The sequence below is a fragment of the Castor canadensis genome, chromosome 2 (genome assembly GCF_047511655.1).
Source record: "Castor canadensis chromosome 2, mCasCan1.hap1v2, whole genome shotgun sequence".
Classification (NCBI taxonomy): Eukaryota; Metazoa; Chordata; class Mammalia; order Rodentia; family Castoridae; genus Castor; species Castor canadensis.
Window position 1 is genome coordinate 189,306,400 of NC_133387.1, and position 21,490 is coordinate 189,327,889.

Sequence of the window (21,490 nt, forward strand, 5' to 3'; positions counted from 1 at the left end):
GCTAGGGAAAGTTTGCATGTTTTTAATTGCCCCTTGTTTTAGTTTATTTATAAAATTTTATTTGACTTGATGAGACAATAAAACCAATAAAGCCTAGACTGCATGGTAAATACTGAGTTACATGCACTCCATTGGAAGCGTGTCCTTTCTGTATAGGTGAATTAATTGAGTTAATTTGTGTTAGTTTTGAAAAATTGGCTTCTCCATTTTCATGAATGGATTATATGTTGATATTCTGACTGCTTATTTATAAAACCTTTTGGTGAGAGAACAATAAGCCTGCCTTAGTTGCAGATTTATTACATGTGGTTTTGACCAAACATCAAAAATAAATACATATATAAATAATGAAAAGAAATTTCAAAACAAAAATTTTAAATTCCTACACATTCATTACATAGCTTCGTTGATTTAGAAAAACTCTTAGTCAGTTCTGTTGCCCTCAGTTGTGTTTAAATCATCCTGTTATCTGCTGACTATGTCCCTACCCTTGGTTTTGTGAAAACATGCCTCCCAAAAAGCAAGGTAAAAGCTATGGTAATCCTCCCAAACCAAAAAGGGTGTGTAATGTGCTTAATTTAAGTACTAAAATGAAAATTGTAGCTTTGTTGAGGGTGGCATGTCTTTAGTGGAAGTTGGGTAGCATTATGGGGAAAATGAATTAAGAATCTGCAGTACAGTGCTCACCTCTGAGAATCCTGAGCATTCAGCTCTGGTCTTCTTGGAATCATTCACCCATGCATACCAAGAATCTACTGTGTATGAAAGTGACATGCTTTCTGTTGCCCTGTAGACTGATGGAGCTTAGAAATCTAGAAATAATCCAGCAGGTAGGGAAAGGAGGGGAGAGGAAAGTAGGGGTGAAATAAATTCTGATTTCAATTTATGTTTCTAATTTAATGTTGGGTTGGTTAGGGAACCTGTGGTAGGTTTTGGCATTCAGTGGAGCAGGGTCTGGTCTATCCTTGGACATTGGCATTTGGTATCCATCTCAGCTAGTGTTTTACTGAGAAAGAGTTCTTGGGAATTCTTCCTGCTTAATTTGATGAACCTGTTTTTGTTTTTGTTTTTTTTTTTTTGTGGGACTGTGGTTTCAAACTCAGGGCTTCCTACTTGAAAAGCAGGTGCTCTATTGCTTGAGCCACACACTTCCAGTCCATTTTACTATGGTTGTATTTTGGACATGGGGTCTTGTTGAACTATTTGCTCAGGTTGTTCTCAAACCACTATCCTCCCAGTCTCAGCCTCCCAAGGTGCTAGGATTACAGGAGTGAGCCACTGGTGCCCAGCTGTTGTTTGTTTTTTTAAAGAAGGCCAGCAAGATTTATTTAGCATAAGAAGACAAAGCAAGGTGCAAGGAAAGAATGGAATAGGCTAGCAGCACCTTCTAACAAACTGCCAGAAGGTGGGAGCAGAGGGCTCCAAATGAACCTGCTAGTTTGGATGCAGAGTTGGCAAAAGCTTTGTTGGGTCAGTGGGTTGGGTCAGTGGAAATTATCACTTGGACCATGAACAGGACTGATGCAGTACTGAACTCAGTTTGCCTTGTTAAAGGACTTGTTCTTTGACAGGATTTTTGTGCTTTTACCTCATCTTTGAATTTGACAAATTTTTTGGGTCTGATTTCCATTCTTTTTACCATTGTTAACTCCTTCTTGCTGTACTGAGAGACTATGTTTTCCATTTTAGAGATAGGAATTCCTTGGACATTCTGGGTTTACAGTATAAATTTGTTAATAATGAATCAATTCTGTTTTATCCATCAGATTACATTAGTGCCTTGATTGCTATTGTGTCTCAGAACTACTGAGATATGGTTAGACATGTTGTGGTGTTGACTTGGGATTTTCTTGATACTAAATAAGAATAGATATAAAATACTTTAAAAATACTTCGTCAGTCCATTCAGTAAATGTCAAAGGCCTATCTTTTATAGATGTTTAGATGGTATGAAATTGTCAAACAGTGAGACAGTATGTCTTTTATCTTGGAAACTTCAGCTCTTTTATATTACTTAAATATTTGACACTATTTTGCATTATTTTGGCTATTTTCTAAGAGTTTTCTGCTCCAGATGCCTCATTACTATGGTAGGTACACAATTTATCTGAAAATTGAAAATGCATTAGGCTGAAGTTTTTTTTTTTTCCGTATTGGGGTTTGAACTCAGGGCTTACACCTTGAGCCACTCCCCCAGCCCTTTTTTGTGTTGGGGTTTTTTTGAGATAGGGTCTCATGAACTATTTCCTCAGGCTGGCTTTGAACCGCAGTCCTCCTGATCTCTGCCTCCTGAGTAGCTAGGATTACAGGCGCGAGCCACTGGTGCCTGGCTGGGCTTATAGGTTTTGCATACATCTTTTAATTTTGTTTCTCATATGTAAGTACATAAGCCTATACACCACACACCTTTTTAATGAATAAATAGATTTCAGTTAAAGAAACAATGAATAAATTGCCTTTGAGCAGTTGCCCTGTGTCCTCATAGAACTTTCTATCTCATAAAGCTGTATACACTCAAATAATTACAGTGTAGTATATGGTGTGCTACTGTGGGACGATAGGAAATTGTGGGAACAGGTCCCTCTGGTGGTATCAGGAAAGGTGTGGTTCTTGAGCTGAGCCTGGCAGGAAGAGTAGGAGTTTGTCTAGTAGATGCTGGGGCTAGGGGCACTACCTAAATTTTAGGTAGAAACTGTTCAGGCATGAGCAAGATTACTTTAGTCTCTCCATTATGATTGTAATCATATAAATATTTATTCTTGTATTTGTTCCTGGTTTTCAAAGGGATGTTTCTATACTTTCTTGGCTAGATTACATGTATCATTGACACATTCCAGACCTGAGCTGACTCCTTTCCTTTGAAGTAGGGGGGAAAAAAAAGGAGTACTTCTTCACAGATATTAATTGCAATACCTTCTGTTTATAATATGCCTATTATGTGCCAGAAATTTTATACATACTGTCTTTCACAAAAACTCTGTGAGATAGGCATTATTTGTCCTTATTCCCTTGTAAGGAAACTGAGGTTGAGATAGTGGGGAACCTGCCACCTTAGTTGAAAAAGTGACAGAAATGAGACGAGAGCCAAGGTTGTCTGACTCTCAAGCCTGTGTTTTTCCACTGAAAACACATTTATTAAAATAAAACTATGCAATGTGGCTATTAAGATTCTTCTGGAGAATAAGTGTGGAACAGTGCACAAGTTGAGAGTAGCAGGTCAGATCCAACCCCAGGAGTGGGTGAGAAGTTACGCTTTTGAAGGTCCATGCGTTTTGTCTGAAAGGCTGGTCAGGAGCCCTTGTAGGGCTTGATGCCAGGCTGCGTGCATGTGTTGGACCTTGTTGGGAAAGGAAGAGTGTTTGGATAAAGGAAAGAATACTTGGCACTTAGAGTATTGTAGACAAAAATTGCAAAGTCACAGGCAAAACATCTCTCTGTGGTCAAAGATCAGTAGGTAAAAGTTAACATCACAGAGAAGCAAGTGAGAGGTCTTGGCACCGATTTTGCCAGCTGTAACATTTCGAGTGCTCAAATGGCTCTGCTGAGTGAATAGTGGTGTTCTGTGGTGAGGAGAACATGGACCTGGCAAAGGTATGGGAGAAAACCTAAAGAAAACACTATTCCCTCAAAAAAGAACATTGGGTCTACTCAGAGACGCCACTTTGCCACTTAGGACGGATCTCATAGTCTGTGTGCTTTATCAACATCTTTCAGATCTCTGGACAGGAAGTTTCAGAAGGTGAAGGCAAGTGACCTTTGTTAGAAGCCCTCTGTTTTCTATTCTTGCAGTGGTAGAGGGGAAGCCCCAGTGGAGTCTTACAAGGCCTGCTAGAGTTGACTGCCAGGCAGAACTGTTCTAGAGCCTGTGCTCTTTCCTTAATAATTCTGTGGAATCTTGGCTTTTCTTTCTTGGTGATGCAAGTTTGACGTTTATAAGAATGACTTACTATTATTTGTTCCTATAGCTGTATAAAATTACAGGCCTGTAAAAAAGTTCCTCTACATTCAATCTAAGGAGCAGTAAACATTATTCCTTCTTCTTTTAGCCCCTTTCAAAGCTCCCCTTATCTTCTCTGAATGAAAGGAATTGAGGCACTTTCCATAAAGAGGCACATTGGTGAGTCACTCCTCTGCAGATACACTGCTGCCAGCTTGCTTTCACCTTACATCTTGCACCAGTTCAGTGCTCAGCTTGTCATTCTGAAGTGTTTTGTTGTTTTTTTACCCTGCATCGTTCACTTCTGATGCTTTCTGAGCATAGCATTGAGTAACTCCCTGGAAAGAGATGAAAGTTTATACCTTTCTTTCCTAAGGCAAGTGTCTCATCAAGTAAGGGAGGATGCCAGCTAACAGACTCCACTTTTTTTCTTCCTCTTTGCCCTTGTTTTAAGACTGTTGTCACTTGAACTTTCTTCATTCTTGGCTTCTTCCCCAGTTTTTGCCCCATCTTTCAGGGAAATGACAATCTTCTTATGAAATGTTCAGCTGGGAATTTGATTTATGAGCTCCCAAACACACAAAAATAACTTGAGTTTACCAAGTTAATACTTTTGGTTTTATATCTCAGACTACACCATATCTAGGTAAAAAACACAGATCAAACAGCAGGAGGGTGTAGTCAGTTGTGGTAGAAACAAATATTTGCTAGAAACTCAAAAGCTTCCCTGAAAAAGCAATCTGTATTTGAAAATATCAAGGAGATCCTTTTCTTTCGATGCTCAGCACCTGTTGGGCATGATGTTCAGGGTAACTCCCCTTTCTCTCAGTGCACTGTGTTTTTCTTCGCAAGATCAGATTCTCAGAATTCTGTTAAGAAAAAAGGCGAGTCAAAGGTTGATAGCATTTACCTCCACACTGCTGGTCAGGAGAAGGTTGTGAGAAACCTTACCTTTCTGGAAGCTGGATCCTAAAGGACTCAGTTTAGGAAAGGAAATACGTTGTTAAATACTAATTAAGTCCATATGAGATATGTATTTCTGTTTCTAAAATAAAACTACCCACTGGTTTTATTAGTACTAGTTATATTGGTTTTATAACTACCCCTTTAGTTATTGGGGAAGAATGTAAGATTAAAAATTTCCTTGATGAACTTGGCCTGGGACAGGACCTCTGTTTCTGAACAATCCTACTCATTGTATTTAGACAGGAAGGGGTGACCTTTCCCCAAAGGTGACACACAATTGAACTTGGACCCTTAGTGCACCACCTTCCCTTTTACTCCTCCCCTAAATGTTTCTAGCATTATGATTTTGGTTTCTGATCTTATTTTGTTGTGCAAGCTGCAAAAACATCAGGTTTTTCTGACTATTCCTCTGCCTCCTGATTACCCTTGTAAGCAATGCTGATTGCAGGAAATTGTTACGGTGCAAGGCGGTTGTCACAACACAGTGATTAAAACCCGCATGTGTCATTCACAGCCTGATTGAGGAAATCATACAGGGGGAAAAAGTGGATGAAAAACCTCCTACATGTGCAGGGGTAGGGACTGTTTCTCATCATTCCTATTAAAGGATTTGGGCATAAAGAATAAAAACTAGTGTGAGTGAGGCATGTGTTTTCAGTCATGTTGCTTCATTTTGAATCCTCAAAGCTTCTCAGCAGGGTCTGGGTCTCTGAACATGATCCTAAAAAGACAACCACAAGTTGTTGCTTTTTATGAAACACATGGTGCCCTGTGTACATGACTGTAAAATAGTGGTTATCAAGGGGAAAAATGTAAGATTGTAAATGGGACAAACAGGTGGGAACAAAATGGGAGAGACCTGCAAAGCCCAGACCAAGTTTCATTTTCCATCTCTCGTTTGGTCTGCAGAATGTTGAGAAAGTAGTTAAATTCAAATGGAATTTTTGAGATTTTAGCTCCCTGTGACTCTGTGTTCCTAATCTATTTAAATTATTTGGTTGTTCTAAGAAAATATTAGTCCCATTTGGGCGTGGCACTTTGGGCTGGATACAGTAAATTTGTGTCTCAGTCTGTTTGTGCTGTCACAACAAAATACCCTAGGCTGGGTGATTTGAAAAGAATAGGAATGTGTTTCTCACAGTTCTGGAAGGCAGGAGTCAGGATCAAGGTTCTTGCAGGTTTGATGTCTAGTGAGGGGAAGTCTCTGCTTGTAAGATGGCACCATGTTGCTGCATCCTCTGGAGGACTAGAACTTTGCATCTTACGGTGACAGAGCAGAAGATAGAGTAAATTTTCTAAAAGATGGAAATACAGCTAAATATTTGAAACCTTACTTTTATCTAAAGCATCTTGACTGATACCTTTTTCTTCCCACCTTCTGTTCTGTGCTTACTGTGCATGGTGAGCGTGGAAAGAGAGTAGGCTTGTGGTCTCAGTCATTGAAGACATTGGTCACCATTGTTACTTAAATGGAGTCAAGTGCTGTCATAGGTGTTTAAGGCATCCAGTAATGATGATTTCTTTTCTCTCTTTTTTTTTTTTTTTTTAAGGTATTGAGGCTTGAACTCAGAGCCTTCACCTTGAACCACTACACCAGCTCTACTTTTGTGAAGGGTTTTTTTTTTTTGAGATAGGGTCTCACAAACTATTTGTCCATGCTGGCTTCAAACCGAGGTTCTCCTGATCTCTGCTTCCTGAGTAGCTAGAACTATAGCGTAAGCCATGGGTGCCTGGCTCCAATAATGATTTCTTACTTCTTTTCTTCCTCAGGTACAGAACCCTGGTATTTCTATTTAATTAATGGATTTCTGAATTTCAACGTAGCCTTTGCTCTGGCTCTGCTGGTCTTGCCGCTGACTTCTCTCATGGAATACCTGCTGCAAAGGTTTCATGGTGAGTGGCTAAGACGTGGTGGGTTTTCTGGGAGGAGACAGCAAGTAACAAGGCATACCAATAAATGAAAAACAGTACTACTCATTTGCCATTTAGATTATTTGAATTTCGGATTCAAATTAAACCAGGAAGCTAGGGAGTTATTTACAGCACCATCCAGGGAAGCAAACCCATTCCTGAACTCTGAAGATGACAAGTCTGCATGAGCTTTTGTCTTGTGAAGAAGTATATGTTAACCTGATAGATTGTTGTGCTAATCCATCCAAACATTCTTGGGGAAATTATACTCAGCTAAAAATTTGAAAACAGAACTGAATTTGAAAATCTCTACATAGAGATTCCTTGAAATTGATACTGAAGTTAGAGGAGCTTCGGATTTCCTAAGAACATGATGCTTCTCTTGGTTTCATTTTGCTTCTCTGTTTGCTTCACTGTGAAAGGTTTGGTGTGTCATTTATTTTGTTTGCTCTGATTCTGTATTTCACAGCTGGTGTTTTCTCAAGTTTGGTGGCTCTGGATATCTAGTGCCTGCAGTTTCTTTTACGGAAGACAGATTTGAACAGAAATTCATAAGGTCTTGGAAAGAGTTAAGTCCAGTCTGATTTGGATGCCATGTGATGGGTTCTTCCCTAGCCCACCTCATGCTGCTTTTCTGCTATTAGTGTTTATAGAGCTGACTGGCTTAAATATTAGACTATGAGAATGAACTCCAGATTCATTTTTGTTGTCAATTTTAGGAGTCTTGTTTTAACACAACCATATTGTCATTAGTCTAACAAAATTAACATAATTCCTTAATGTAATCTAATACCCAGTGATGCACAGATTTCCTCGATTGTCTGAAAATGGCTTTTTACAGTTAGTTTAAAGCAGAATGTGAACAAAGGTCATATACTGAGTTTGGTGTCACATTTCTTAAGTTTTTGTGATGTGCCCCATCTTACTTCTCCTAAAGATTTCTTAAAGAAGCTGGTTCATTCATCTTGCATAGTGTACACATTGTACATTTAGCTCTTTGCTTTCCTTGAGGTAACTTAGCCATTGTGTGTGTTAAGGATTACTTTTTCCTCTTTTTGAAAAGAAACTTTTATGACTGTAAAAGTAATCTATATTTGTGGAAATGCTTGTAGTACAAATAAAGAAAAACCAGGATGTTTTGTTGTTCTCTATAGTATGAATCTAATTTTGATTTAAAAATGTGTAATGTATAAGCATATCCACCTAGTAAGAAAATGAGTGGTTTATGACCTGCCTTTATACTTCTATGTGCATTTTACAATAGAAACACTACTTTTATAAAAGGAATGAAGCACAGATATAAAGTATTAGGAAAGAATTTCTCATGGCCCTATTGTCTGCAACCTTGGTTAGTGATACTATAAGTTTAATGTTGGACATTTCAAGGAAAAAAATTTTTTTTCTTGGTACTGGGGTTTGAACCCAGGGCCTTGCACTTTCTAGGCAAATACTCCACCACTTGAGCCATACCTCCAGCCCATTTTGATTTAGGTTATTTTTCAGAAGGGTCTTACATTTATGCCTGGGGCTAGCCTCAGACCCCAGTCCTCACATTGATGGCTTCTGAAATAGATGAGATTATAGGTGTGAGCTATCATGCCCACCCTCAAAATTTTTTTATCATATTTTAAAAATTGTTAGTCTTTAAGATATGAGAGGAAAAGACTGTTATAGAAAATAAATAGGTTTATTTTCTTAAAAATAATAAATTCCCATTTAAAATATACTACCTGAAAAGATATGAATCCTAAAGTATAACTAAAAGTTCACAATCAAGTCTTAGAGTAGGTTTATATAATAATAATTTTTATCCCTAAAGAATTCTGCAGAAGCTGGGTATGGCTTGAGAGGCTGAGGCAGGAGGATTGTGAGTTCAAGGCCAACCTATGCTACATAGCAAGACTCTGTCTCAAAAAACTGGAAAAAAAAATCTGCATAGATTCAGATAACCTCTCAGCTAAAGTAGGCATTGTTGAAGAGACTCTTGATAGTTGAAGTTTGTACTCTAAACTTGCGCACCGTAGACATGGTAGACACCAGGGGGTGCTGTTGGCCTACCCTTTGTCAGCGTTTAGTATGTATGTTTCTTGTCACTAATAGAACACAGTAGGAGACACCTGCACTGTGGGTTGCAGCTCTGTCACTCAGTGCTTATGTATAGGAACCACAGGAACTTTCTAGCAGGCTCTTGGGTCTTAGTGTTCATTACATTGTTTTAATTCTTTTACATGCTTTAAGTACATTTCAGTTCTAGTTTTGAGATTCAGAGTACGTAGGTATTACAGAAGATGAGGGAAAACTTAATCAGTAAACTCCATTAAGAGTGTTTCCAGGGCTGGTGGAATGGCTCAAGCGGTAAAAGCACCTGCCTAGCAAGCATGAAGCCCTGAGTTTGAACCCCAGTGCTGGCCCCCACCTAAAGAAAGAGTGTTTCCATATTTGCCTTGAAACAAATTCTCACCATGTATGGTAGCACAAATCTTTAATCTCATTACTTGTGAGGCTGAGGCAGGAGGATCATGTGTTACAGGCTAACCTGGGCTTCTTAGAGAGACCCTGTCTCTGTCTCAAAAACCAAATCAAACCAAATAAAACAGATGATTCCCCCTACCCCAACCAAAAATCCTAAAAGTTAAACTGACTTATAGCTTAATGAAAAGGGTTTGAGAATCTGACTTTTTTGTTCTTTTGATCCATGTTTCATTGATGTATACATAAGATGAATAATGTAGTAATCAGACTATAGGAATTAAAACTCAGGGAATGGTTTTTGATTTTGGTTAATCTTAGGAATCTTTAATCTTAGTGGCAGGACTCTTGAGAGAGGGAAGGCCTTTTTTTTCTTCACACATAGTATTTATTTAAAGTTCTCTACCCATGAACCTGACTTTCATTCCTGTTCTTAGCCAAGTCCAGTGTCATTCCTCCCTTTAAAGTTTGCATCTCTCAGAGCTAGGGAATGTACTCCTCTTCATACTTGACATCTTTATTACATTGGAGAAAGTGAATACACAGTGGAGACATTTTTTGGGGTACCCTATGGCATACAGCCAAATTTAGATCAAGAGAACATAGAAATACATTATTTTATTCTAATATGATGAAATCTGGATATTTTTCTGTGTCTTGCAGTTCAGAATTTAGGCCATCCTTATTGGCTCACCTTGGCTCCAATGTATATTTGGTTTATAATTTTCTTCATCCAGCCTCACAAAGAAGAGAGATTTCTCTTTCCTATTTATCCGCTTATATGTCTCTGTGGTGCAGTGGCTCTTTCTGCACTTCAGGTGAGTGTCAGGGAAGTGTGTGTGCCTTGTTTCACTTTACTTGTTAAATAATTACAAAACTTAAGGGCAAATTATGAAATGTGTCTACCTAAGATATTTTATCCATAACATTAAACCTGATACACAGGTCATATTATTAAAGTTTTATTTGTTGATAAACCTGTTTATCAGACTTTATTTGCCGATTATGTGTTTGCAGTGTTAATATGTGTAGTTATCTGTCTCTGTTGTCAACAGGAATCCATTTGCTAGTAAAGATGCATTCTTTTCTTATTCATTAATTTATTAATTCAGTAGATACTTACTACCTACTGAGAGTGTAGTGGTTTTTTGGGTGTCATGGGGGATATAAACATGAAAAAACTTGGATTTTTGTCCTTTAGGAGTTCAAGGAAATACTGCATGCAAATAACTGAAAACTCAAAGCAGAACAATCACTTTACATTATAAAAAATGCTTTTGTTGGGGATTTAGCTCAGTGGAAGAGCGCTTGCCTGGCAAGTGCAAGGTCCTGAGTTCGGTCCCCAGCACTGAAAAAAAAAAGGAAAAAAAATAAACATCTCCAAATAAAAAATGCTTTTATACTACTATATATCATGCAAGCAAATCTAGGCAAGGCAGATTTTAGCTTAATTTTAAAGACAGAAAATTGCATTTTTGAAAAAGTAATTTACTAAGGTATAAAAATAGTAGAATAATACAGTAATAGTAATCTTAGGTAGTATTTGTAATATACTATGTTAAGGATTAATTTAATTCTTTTTATTTTATTTTATTGTGCTGGGTGGGGGTACATTGTGGCATTTATAAAAGTTCTTATAATGTATCAAATATATCATACTTGAATCAATTCTCATTTTGACCTTATTATGATGACACTGTTCTTATGTTCATTTTATAGGGAGAAAAGTGAGACATAGAGGTCAAATAATTTGCCCACGTTGATAGAGCCAGAGTCCACAATAAAGATGCATTTCTAATCTATCATATAGGCTACCACATAACGGTGACCCCTGTGCAGAGATAACAGAATGTTTGCTCTTCAACTACTCGATCAGAGTCATACTTGCTTAAGACTTTGGGATTACATAAAACAGTTAGCAATATGGAATACTTTGTAATCCTGGTTTAAAACCTGTCCAACTCAATTCCCTGGCAGAGTTAATCTTACATTTGCTTGTGTATTTCTGTGTTTATGGCCTCAGCAACCTTGGGGCTTTTTCTTGTCCTCTGCTACCATTTGCAATTGGTAGAGAAAAAAGTTAAGATGATAGATTTTGTCCTTAATAAATTGCTTAAGAAATAATTTACAAGCCATATAGTTCACCTATTTAAAGTGTATAATTCAGTGCTTTTTAGTATATTCACAGATAATCTGCAGCCATCACTACTATCAACTTTAGAGCATTTTGTCACTTCAGAAACCCTGCTCCCTTCAGCTGTTTCTCCCTTACCCTCTTTCCCTGTCTCCTCAGCCTTAAGGACCTAGTAATCTACTTTCTTTCTGTAGAGAGTTGCCTATTCTGAACATTTCATGTAAGTGGAGTAATAAGATATGTGGTCTTTTGTGACTGGCTTCTTCCACTTAGCGTAATGTTCTCAAGGTTTATCCGTGCTATGGTGATAGTTTTTAAAAAGTAACCTTAATTATTATGAAAGTAAGTGAGCCTCATTTCAGATCATTTATAATGTGGTGAATAAACTTCATCTTCTAACAAAGACAACTTCTCTAACATTTTTGCATAGCACATATTAAGGTTTATTGTGGTTGTAGTAATAAGTATACATAAAATTTTATATCCTTTTGAACTGAATATTATGTCACAATATTGTCTATAGATGTTGCCATGTCTGTACCCATCATTTTACTAGCAGCATTATGTTCTGCTGACTTGGATGAAATATATAATAATTGAATTAATATTTAATATCCTGAGTTGTTTATATATTATATAATGATTACATATTATTCATGTTAGAATTTAGGTTAGTCATTTATTTTACTGTTACATGTACTACTAGAATAAATATTTTTATTTAGGTCTTTGGATTGTTTACTTAGGGCAGATTCCACTAAAATTTTTTTTATTGAGGTTCTGGGGTTTGTACATGCAAGGCAAGTTGCTTTACCACTGATCTACATTCTGAGCCCTTCATAAAAATATTAAAAGAGTTCAAACATGTTTATGGCATTTGTTACATATTGGAAGATTAATTCCAAAAGTAGTTCCTATTTAGAAGGGAATGAAAGGAGGAAGAAATCTGAGAAGGAGGCTGGTGGAGTTGCTTAAGTGGTAGAGTTCCTGCCTAGCAAATGGGAGGCCCTTAGTTCAAACCCTAATACTGCAAGAAAAAAAAAAAAAGAAATCTAAGGAGGTACTTAAAGACAGCAGATGGGCTGGAGGTGTGCCTCAGTGGTAGAGGACATGCTTGGCATGTGCAAGACTCTGGGTTCAATCTCCAGACTCTAAAATAAAGACAGTAGAATTCATGCCTATGTGTATACATTATAGTAATCATCTAGTTTGTAAAATAGTTTAGTAGATAACTAACAAATTCTTTTTACTTATTGTTTGGTCATTAGATGTTTTGTTGATACTAAAAACTTTAATGAAAACTTGTCATCAGGAGAGTAAAGGGTAATACTCATATCAAATAGGTTGAAATGCTTCATATATCAAAGAAAATGACAAAAATTTTTGTTCATATATTTAAAAAATAAGTTATTAGAACTTTTAAGTACTAGCAAAAATATCCAAATAATTTTCCTGTGAAGCTAGTGAGAATTCATTCCTGGCAAGTTGTCTGCCTGGGCTGACCTCCAAAGAGTGCTAGAGGAGTTGGCTTTGATCTTACAATTTGGAGCTGGTACCTCACTAAGTGCTTGCACCTGCTCAGACTCTTCCTCAGACCTCCTTTTCTGCATCTGCACTCTTGGTATCTCTGTGATGTCTCATGATTATGCATATTCTTTTTTCAATACAGTTTTCTTTTCTTCTAGAAATGCTACCACTTTGTGTTTCAGCGATACCGCCTGGAGCACTATACTGTGACATCGAATTGGTTGGCACTAGGAACAGTCTTCCTGTTTGGGCTCTTATCATTCTCTCGCTCTGTGGCACTGTTCAGAGGTAGATGTGCTGAGATTATTTTAACCCACTCTCACGAGTCACTTAGCCTTGGATTTCCCTTGTTGTAGACTTGTTTAACACATATTTGCTTGGGCTAGGAAGAGGCCTTTCCTGAAGCAGGAGCATGTATACCTAATCATGAGCGGGATATGACTTTGGTACCTGGGACTTGAAATGGAGATTGAGAATTCCTTTTAGTGTGATTAACTACATGTTTTTTTCTCTTTTCTCATTGATCTTCCTCCCTTTTAGTGGCTTCTGATAAAGTAAGGAAGCCTAAACTTATGATGCAAATTTGGAGCTAAAGTCTCATGATAATATTTTTTCTTCTAATCATTATTGGGATCATAATATTAAAATACACTCAAGCTGGGCACTGGTGGCTCACGCCTGTAATCCTAGCTACTTAGGAGGCAGAGGTCAGTAGGATTGCAGTTCGAAGCCAGCCTGGGAAAATAATTCATGAGACCCTATCTAAAGAAAAAACAATCACAAAAAACTGGTCTGGTGGAGTGGCTCAAAGTGTAGGCCTTGAGTTCAAATCCTAGTGCTACAAAAGAAAAGAAAAGAAAAGAAAATATGCTCAAAGAGCATGAAGTTAAGAAGATGAAAGGGTATATAAAAGGCAAAGAAAGCAAGTTTGGCAAAACTTTGCAGGGTCTCTGCTGCAGCCATCTTTCCAAGCAGAAAGAAGTTTTATACTGGCAGAGCAAGCTGCTGGAGCGGCTGTGATTCTTCACACTGTAAATTTTTCATGGATTGCAGTGAGATGTTAATATGCATTAGAATTAAATGCCAGAGTCTCATCTGTCTCATCTTTGGCTTTCACTAACTGTTCTCTCTTTCAGGGTATCATGGGCCCCTTGATTTGTATCCAGAATTTTACCGAATTGCTACAGACCCAACCATCCACACGGTTCCAGAAGGCAGACCTGTGAATGTTTGTGTGGGAAAAGAATGGTATCGGTTTCCCAGCAGCTTCCTTCTGCCGGACAAGTAAGTCGTCCTTTAATTCCCAGAGTTTAAAATGAAGAAGTAAAAATAGCAATTCAATGGCAGGGTCTTCTTAATTTTTCTTTGGAATTTTTACAGTCATTAAATCATTTACCACCTCAGGTTACTGTAGAATCTGTACTATGCACTCATCTCCTGTGTTCAGTAGATTGGGTGCTGTGTCTGAGTGTGTGCCATGCACTGCCCGTAACCACAGTGTCTGGGGACTTCTGAAAATGCTTTGGGCTCTAGAATTCTACTAGCAACTCTTCCTGAGGATTCATATGTGCATTTCTATAATTATTTGATGTTAATCCATTTCTAAAAGTGGTCTAGAAACTCTAGCTAAAAGTACATTCAGAAAAGAATTTGTTTCCATCCAACATGCAAAGTTCTACACAAGTATATAAACACTAGGGAAAGCTATGGTTAAGGAGTCTATACCAGCTTCCTCTACACTGTCTATTGTCAGATGTGATAACATATGGCCTGGAGTTCTTCATATTTTTCTTAATTTGGTCCTGTTTAGATAAAAGGAAGGTCAAGATGAGTTGTGTTGCTCCATTTGAAAACTGGCTTCAGCAGCTTTGCTTTGTGTGGTGGTAATGTTTTGTACTTAATGAAGATCCTGTATTGGGTTGGGGATATAACACGGTTGTAGAGCACTTGCCTTGTTGTGCATGGTCTTGGGTTTGATCCCCAGCATTGCAAAAATAAATGGTGAATGAATGAATGAATAAATAAATAAATATCCTGTATCCGTCACTAATGATTAAATTAAGACTTGTTTTCATACTTAAAGTGTTGACTTTGGCCTTTGACTTTTACATTTGAAATGGTGTCATAGCTGAAGATACTTTCGAATATTACTCAGGAACAAAGTACTTTCCTATTAGTGTGTTCTTAATAACATGCATATGTTTTGTCTTTTTCCTCGATATAATTCACTTGATGAGTTTGCTTTAATTAGGTAAGTCCCTTAGAGCACATGGCATTTGGCAATAAATGTCAACACTTCTCTGCTTGTTTACGGTATGATCATTTAGTTGGAAATTTCACTGCTCAGACTTGGGTGATATGGACTGAGAGACCTCTAGTTATAAATTTCTCAATGATTTTCTTCTGAATTGTGACCTCTGCCTCTGTGCTCCCTGGTTGAGGTTTTGGCAGAAATATTTTTTCCAAGTAAAATGTTTTTCATATGACTTTTCTTTTTGTTTGTTTCAAGTACATTTAGCAATATTATCCCCTTGTGTTTTTCTTATTTTCTTTATTTATGCTTCTGACAGTTGGCAGCTTCAGTTTATTCCGTCAGAGTTCAGAGGTCAGCTACCAAAACCTTTTGCAGAGGGACCACTGGCTACCCGGATTGTTCCTACTGACATGAATGACCAGAACCTAGAAGAGCCATCCAGATATGTAAGGGCTACATTCTCTTCATACTTTTTAGAAAAGAATTCTACCCATAAAATCTCTTGGATATATTTAAGAACATTGATAAAATCAGAAGTTCTCAGAAAGTGATTTCTGTAGAGTAGGGGATACAATAACTTTTGTTGAGAAATTGTGAGTAGTATCACTTTTGTTTTCAAATTACTTCTTTCATTATTTTCTATTAAATCATAATTCAAAATAACTTCTAAGCTTTTTGGTGGGCTGGACATTTTCTTATGGTAGAATCTGAACTATCATTCTGAAACACGTATCATTCCTTGGCCTGCTGAAATAGTTGCTTTGGGAGGTTGCTGGCAGGGTGGCTTATCCTGCTTAGCAAATGTGAGGCCCTGAGTTCAAACCCCAACACTGCCAAAAAAAAAAAAAAAAAGTGCTTGCCAGGGAACTTCCAAGTTGTCAGGTCACTGCCCTTGACCTAGCTATTACTATATTCTTGTTTTAGTACATAAATAGTCAGGAAAACTATTGCCATAGTGAGTATCATGGAACATTCTCTGTTAATGCCCTGATCTTCTGCCTGCTTGTCTTTCCACACTCTGAGATCATTTGAATTTTATTTTGGCTCCTTTGAAAGATGATGCTTTTGACATTAGTACCTATAATAGCTTCGATGGTAAAACAGGTGAGAGCAGTAAAGATAATCCTCCTGGTTCACAGAGAAAGTAAAAGATCATTTTATAAAATTATTGGCAAGCACATTTTTTGCCGGCTGGTCTGTTAAACATTTAGCAGTTTAAATGTCAAATATGTTCAATTTAGGTTTTCTTATATCATATGCTTAAAATGTAAACTAGTGAGACTTGCAATTCTCTCCTGAAGCAAAGCTGCAGCCACATGTGGCCCTTTCGCCTCTCAGATTGAGGCTGGCTAGACTGCCATGGAGACCTGGAGGGCTTATGAATGGTCTTCTTGTATGAGCTTTAGATATAGGCTATGCAAATCTACATCCTTGCCCTGGCTCCCTGAGAAGTTAAGACATGCATTTCTCCAGTCTTTGAATGGAAGGCTCTGATTTGTAGCACAATGAGAATACCCTTCAGCAGGATGAACTGTTATTACTCATTTTTATTTTAGCTGAAGTCACTTCAGGCTTTGATGAATAGAGGATGATCATGGGAACACTGGACATTTAAAAGGTGTGAGAATATACCATGAAAAGGGGACAATTTGAATTCAGAATGATGTTATCAGAAGTCTTCCCATGATTACCAGTTCACCTTGCTTTAGGAAGAGATAACATGGGGAGTATAAAAAGACTGGATTTTGGAGTCAAGTAGCTGGGTTCAAATCCTAGCTCCATTGCTCATCTTGATAACCCTGGGCAAATGAAACTTTTCTGTTTAACTAGTTTCAGCTGCTCTCTATACAATGGGGATAATGACACCTCCTTTGGAATTATGAGATTTGAAATTATATCTGTATCATATTTAGCATAATGTCTGGTTTGTAGGTTTTCTCATGAATCTGATAAGGAAGCCCTTGAGGATATTTATTTTATTTTTTATTAGCATATAATAGTTGGACAGGGGAATACATTGTGATAGTTATATGTGTGCTTACAGTGTATCTTAGTTAGATTCACCCGCTCCATAGTTCTTCATTTTCTCCCTCCCCACTTCTTAGAACAATTTCAACAGGTTTCATTCTTCTGTTTTCAAATATGAATACAAAATACATCCACCACATTCGCCCTCATTCTCCCTTTCCTTATGCCCACCCTCTTCCACTGGTACCAACCTTGGAAAAGACTTGTTTTACCCTCCTGTCCTTAAGAATGGGATTTATAATCTGTCCAAGTCTCTCTCCTTTATTATTATTGTTCCCCAACATGGTTTTTATTCCAGTGCATTCAGGCTCATTGACTTTTGCATTCCAGTGCCTCTGCTTATGTTGTTACCCATGCCTGGACTACCCTTGTCTCTCATGTCATACTATTAGAGTTCTCTTCCAGTCAACTACATAAGTCAATAGTTAGCACTTGTTCCTGTAAATGCCTTAAATATTTGTCTGTATAGTTCATTTAGCCATTTTATTTTGTTTTATATTATTGAAATACTTCTTTCATATATGTCATCTCTTTTCCCATCAGATGTGTGAATGTTATGAAGGGATGATGTTTTTTTCTTGTGTATACATACATACCTGTGATAAAATTTAATTTATAATTTAAGCACAGTAAGAGATTAATAATAAAATAGAACAATTATAATAGTCTACTATAATAAAAATTATGTAAGGGTCAGTGCGTAGTGGTGCACACCTGTGGGCCCATCTGCTTGTGAGGTGGAGGTAGGAGGATTGTGGTTGGAGGCTAGCCTAGGCAAAGTTAACATGAGACCCTATCTGAAAAACAAAAACAAAAAAATTAAAAAGCAAAAGGAACAGGGGCATGGATCAAGTGGCAGACCACTTGCCTAGCAAACTTGAGGCCCTGAGTCAGTACGAAGTGCTAAAAAGCAAAAAAGAAGTGAACATGGTCTTTTTCTCTCAATGTACCTTATTGTACTATAGATTTTAGTAACCTCAGCATATGAGTTTTTTCTTTCCTTAATAAGTTGTGAATTTTCACTTAAAGGAAGTATTTTATAGCTTCCCCTTGGCATGTCCAAATTGCCAGCATCACTTTTGTTCTTTAGAGCCCTTGTTAAGTAAGTAAAAGTTACTGGCACGCAGAACTGCTGTATCATGAGAATGGATCTGATAACCAAGATGGCTACTAAGCGATTAATGGGCAGATAGCATACATATAGCATGGATACTCTGGGCAAAGATGATTCAGGTCTTGAGTGGGACAGTGCAAAATTTAATCATGCTAAGTTTCATCTTGTTGCTTAGAACAGTGTGCAATTTAAAACCTGTGCATTATTTCTAGAGTTTTAATTTAATATTTTCAGACCATGGTTGACCAAAGTAATTGAAACTTTGGGAAATGAAATCTTAGATAAGGGTAATCTAGTGAACTTGCCTTCTCAGTGTGTAATGAATCTTTGTCATTGGGATAATGACATTGAAAGTGGGCTTGAAAGTGTGCAGTGGCCTTTTTTGCACATCTTAGGCTTTAGCCACTGGTTGTCTCTGTTCAGATCATATTTCCATGTATTCTTGGCTACCAGACATTGCTAAAAATGGTTAAGTGACTCTACACTAGTTTCACCCAGAAGGGAGAGATTTTTCCTAATGCCAGTAGGAGTCACTGAAATGCTGGTTGATAAAAGCAGACAAGCAAGTCTACATATCTGCTGTGTGTATGGTGTTGGTCCATGTGGTCATCCACATTCCTGTGGGTGAGAATTTTCCTGCACAGTTCTCTTTGTATTCTAGATTCAGTGGATTTTCCTGCATGGTGGGGAAAGTGTCCTTCAAATCTAGTCCACTTACTTGATCCTTTGGTAAGTGGCGGAAATATTTCATGGCTTACCGTTAAATCTGCATGAATTATGATCAGGGATTCATCCCTTTCAGTTAGCTGTTTAAAAAGATATTTGTTTTCCTCTGATAATAAGAATAATGTGCATTCATTGTATAAAATATTAAAAGCTATGGACAAGAAAAAGATCTATCATCTTAATTATCAGAATATCATCGGTTACCATTTTGGTAGTATTTTTTCCTTTCACTTTTTTCTTGTATAGATATATGTTCATTTGTGTTGAAACAAAATCTTAGTTATTTAAAATTTTTAAGTGTTTAGTTCTTTAAGAAATTATTCTATAGTTATGATTATAATGGTCATATATCTTTGCCTAACCTATAGAAGCTCATGCACTCATATGTACCAGCCCTGATTGTAAGTCCATGTTCATCCAAGAAGGGAAAATCCTTCTGTTCTCCATCATTTCTGAGCATACTAACTAGCAGCATTTAAAAAAAAAAATTGGAGGTGAGGCTTGAGACAGGGTCACTTGCTATGTGTAGCCCAGGCCTGCCTAGAACTTGTGATCCTACTGCTTCTGCTACCCAAGTGCAGGCATTATAGGCATGTACCACCACACACAGCTTGCAGCATTATTTTTATCTGCCCTTTTGCTCTCAGTGACATCTTAGCTAGCCCTGGTGCAGCTGAGTGGTTTATCTAATCTCTGTTTCTGTCCTATGTGAAAGCTAGGAGAGATGTATAGCCTCTCTCATTATCCTCCTTTACCTCTGACTTTATCAAGAATTAGGAATGTTTGTAAATGCTCTGTGGTTTCTGTTGCACTGTTTTAACTGGATTTAGAAATAGTTACTTTTTTCTTTGCTGCCTGTTCTTTCATGGTAGGTCCTGAGTAGCTGTCATTAATAATGGGAATTTGTAATTGTTTCATACTAAGATTTCTGGCAGATCTGAGTTCTGAATTTAGAAGATGCATTCACTATTGCCATTCTTGAAAAATTAAGAATTTTGTTTAGTATTTTAAAGTGAATGATATTTTGCTGATGCCAAGTCAGGTGTCTGATTTTGGAATTATCTAGTAAATGGATAGACCTTGGAGACAAAACAACTGTTTAGAAGGAAGGTTGCAGAGAAGGACTTACCTCTGACTTTGACTTGATGTTTAAGCAGTCCATTTGGCAGCTTACCCATATGTTATTTTTGAAGGAAATAGAGTCACCCTTAATTTTTTTTCCTCCAAACAGCAACATAGTCCTGTGATAACATGTTATAAAATAGTTGAAGTCATTGTGCAGTATGGGAAAAATTGAGTTAGGGACACATTAAAAAAAAAGAGAGATAGGAACCCAATAAAAGCATAGAACAGTTTTACATGTGTTAAATGGATAACACAGATCTTATAATAAATACGGCAGCTTCTCTTGCAAAGATTTGAGGTTTGCTCTTAGGTAGTGTCAGAAGGGTTGCATCTTGTGAAGTAGTGGATTATCTGAAATCTGACAGGGTTGTAATATCAAAGGCAGATGAATAAATGTTGCTCATAACATGGTGAATTGAAGAAGCTGTAGATGTTTCAGTGTGTGCTTTATGCATTTTGTGTATTCCTGCACTGATTGGGTCAGCTGTGCTGATTGGGTAATGAATTGTATATTTGGAAGGAAACTTAAGATATCAAGTCTGTGAACTCTTCATTTTATACAGGCTCAGGGTGATTGTAACTTGACAAAGGTTACTGCTAGGATAAGAAGCTTGATTTAAGGATTCACCAATATTCTTTTCAAATTCCCTCCTACTTCCATATGTTTTCATGAATGCTCTTTGATTAACAAGACTGACTAGACATAACTAGCTGAGCATTACTTCTTTTTCTTTTGCAGTGCTAGGGCTTGAACCTGGGGCCTTGTGCATAATAGGCAAGTACTGTACCACTCGAGCCATGCCCTGAGCCCTTCTGTTTTTGTTTTTGAGACAGAGACTCACTGTACTTTTCTGGGGCTAGCCTTGAACTCTCAATCTTCCTGTCCCCACCTTCCCAGTAGCTGTGATTTATAGGTATGAGCCACCATGCCCCACTTGAGCATTACTTTTTTTAAAAGTTGCTTTGAGGCCAGGTGTAGTGGTTTATACCTATAATCTGAACTACTTGAGAGATGGATATTGGGAGGATCACTGTTCCAGGCCAGCCTGAGAAGAAAGTTAGGAGACCCTCATCTCAACCAATACCTGGGCATGGTGGCTGTGTCATCCCAGGTACTTGGGAACCAAATAGGAGGATTGTGGTCCTGTCCGCAAAATAACTAAAGCATGAAGGGCTGGGACGTGGCTCAAGTGGTAGAGCTCTTGTCTAGCAAGTGCAAGGCTTCGTGTTTAACCCCCAGTAACACAACACAACACACATACAGCTTCTTTCCATTTCTGGAGCTGTGTTTCATTTGTG

The 21,490-nt window shown here is 37.6% G+C and overlaps 1 protein-coding gene across 3 annotated transcripts in view; it reads left to right on the forward strand.

The window, feature by feature from the left end:
* Alg9 (ALG9 alpha-1,2-mannosyltransferase) overlaps nucleotides 1–21,490 on the forward strand; it is a 99,708-nt gene that overhangs the window by 15,239 nt on the left and 62,979 nt on the right. For all 3 annotated transcript variants that reach the window (XM_074066739.1, XM_074066738.1, XM_020165799.2), the window contains exons 9-13: nucleotides 6,674–6,796; nucleotides 9,947–10,101; nucleotides 13,103–13,232; nucleotides 14,081–14,228; nucleotides 15,515–15,644. In XM_074066739.1, the coding sequence (XP_073922840.1) occupies nucleotides 6,674–6,796; nucleotides 9,947–10,101; nucleotides 13,103–13,232; nucleotides 14,081–14,228; nucleotides 15,515–15,644 (686 nt within the window). The remainder of the gene's footprint in view (nucleotides 1–6,673; nucleotides 6,797–9,946; nucleotides 10,102–13,102; nucleotides 13,233–14,080; nucleotides 14,229–15,514; nucleotides 15,645–21,490) is intronic.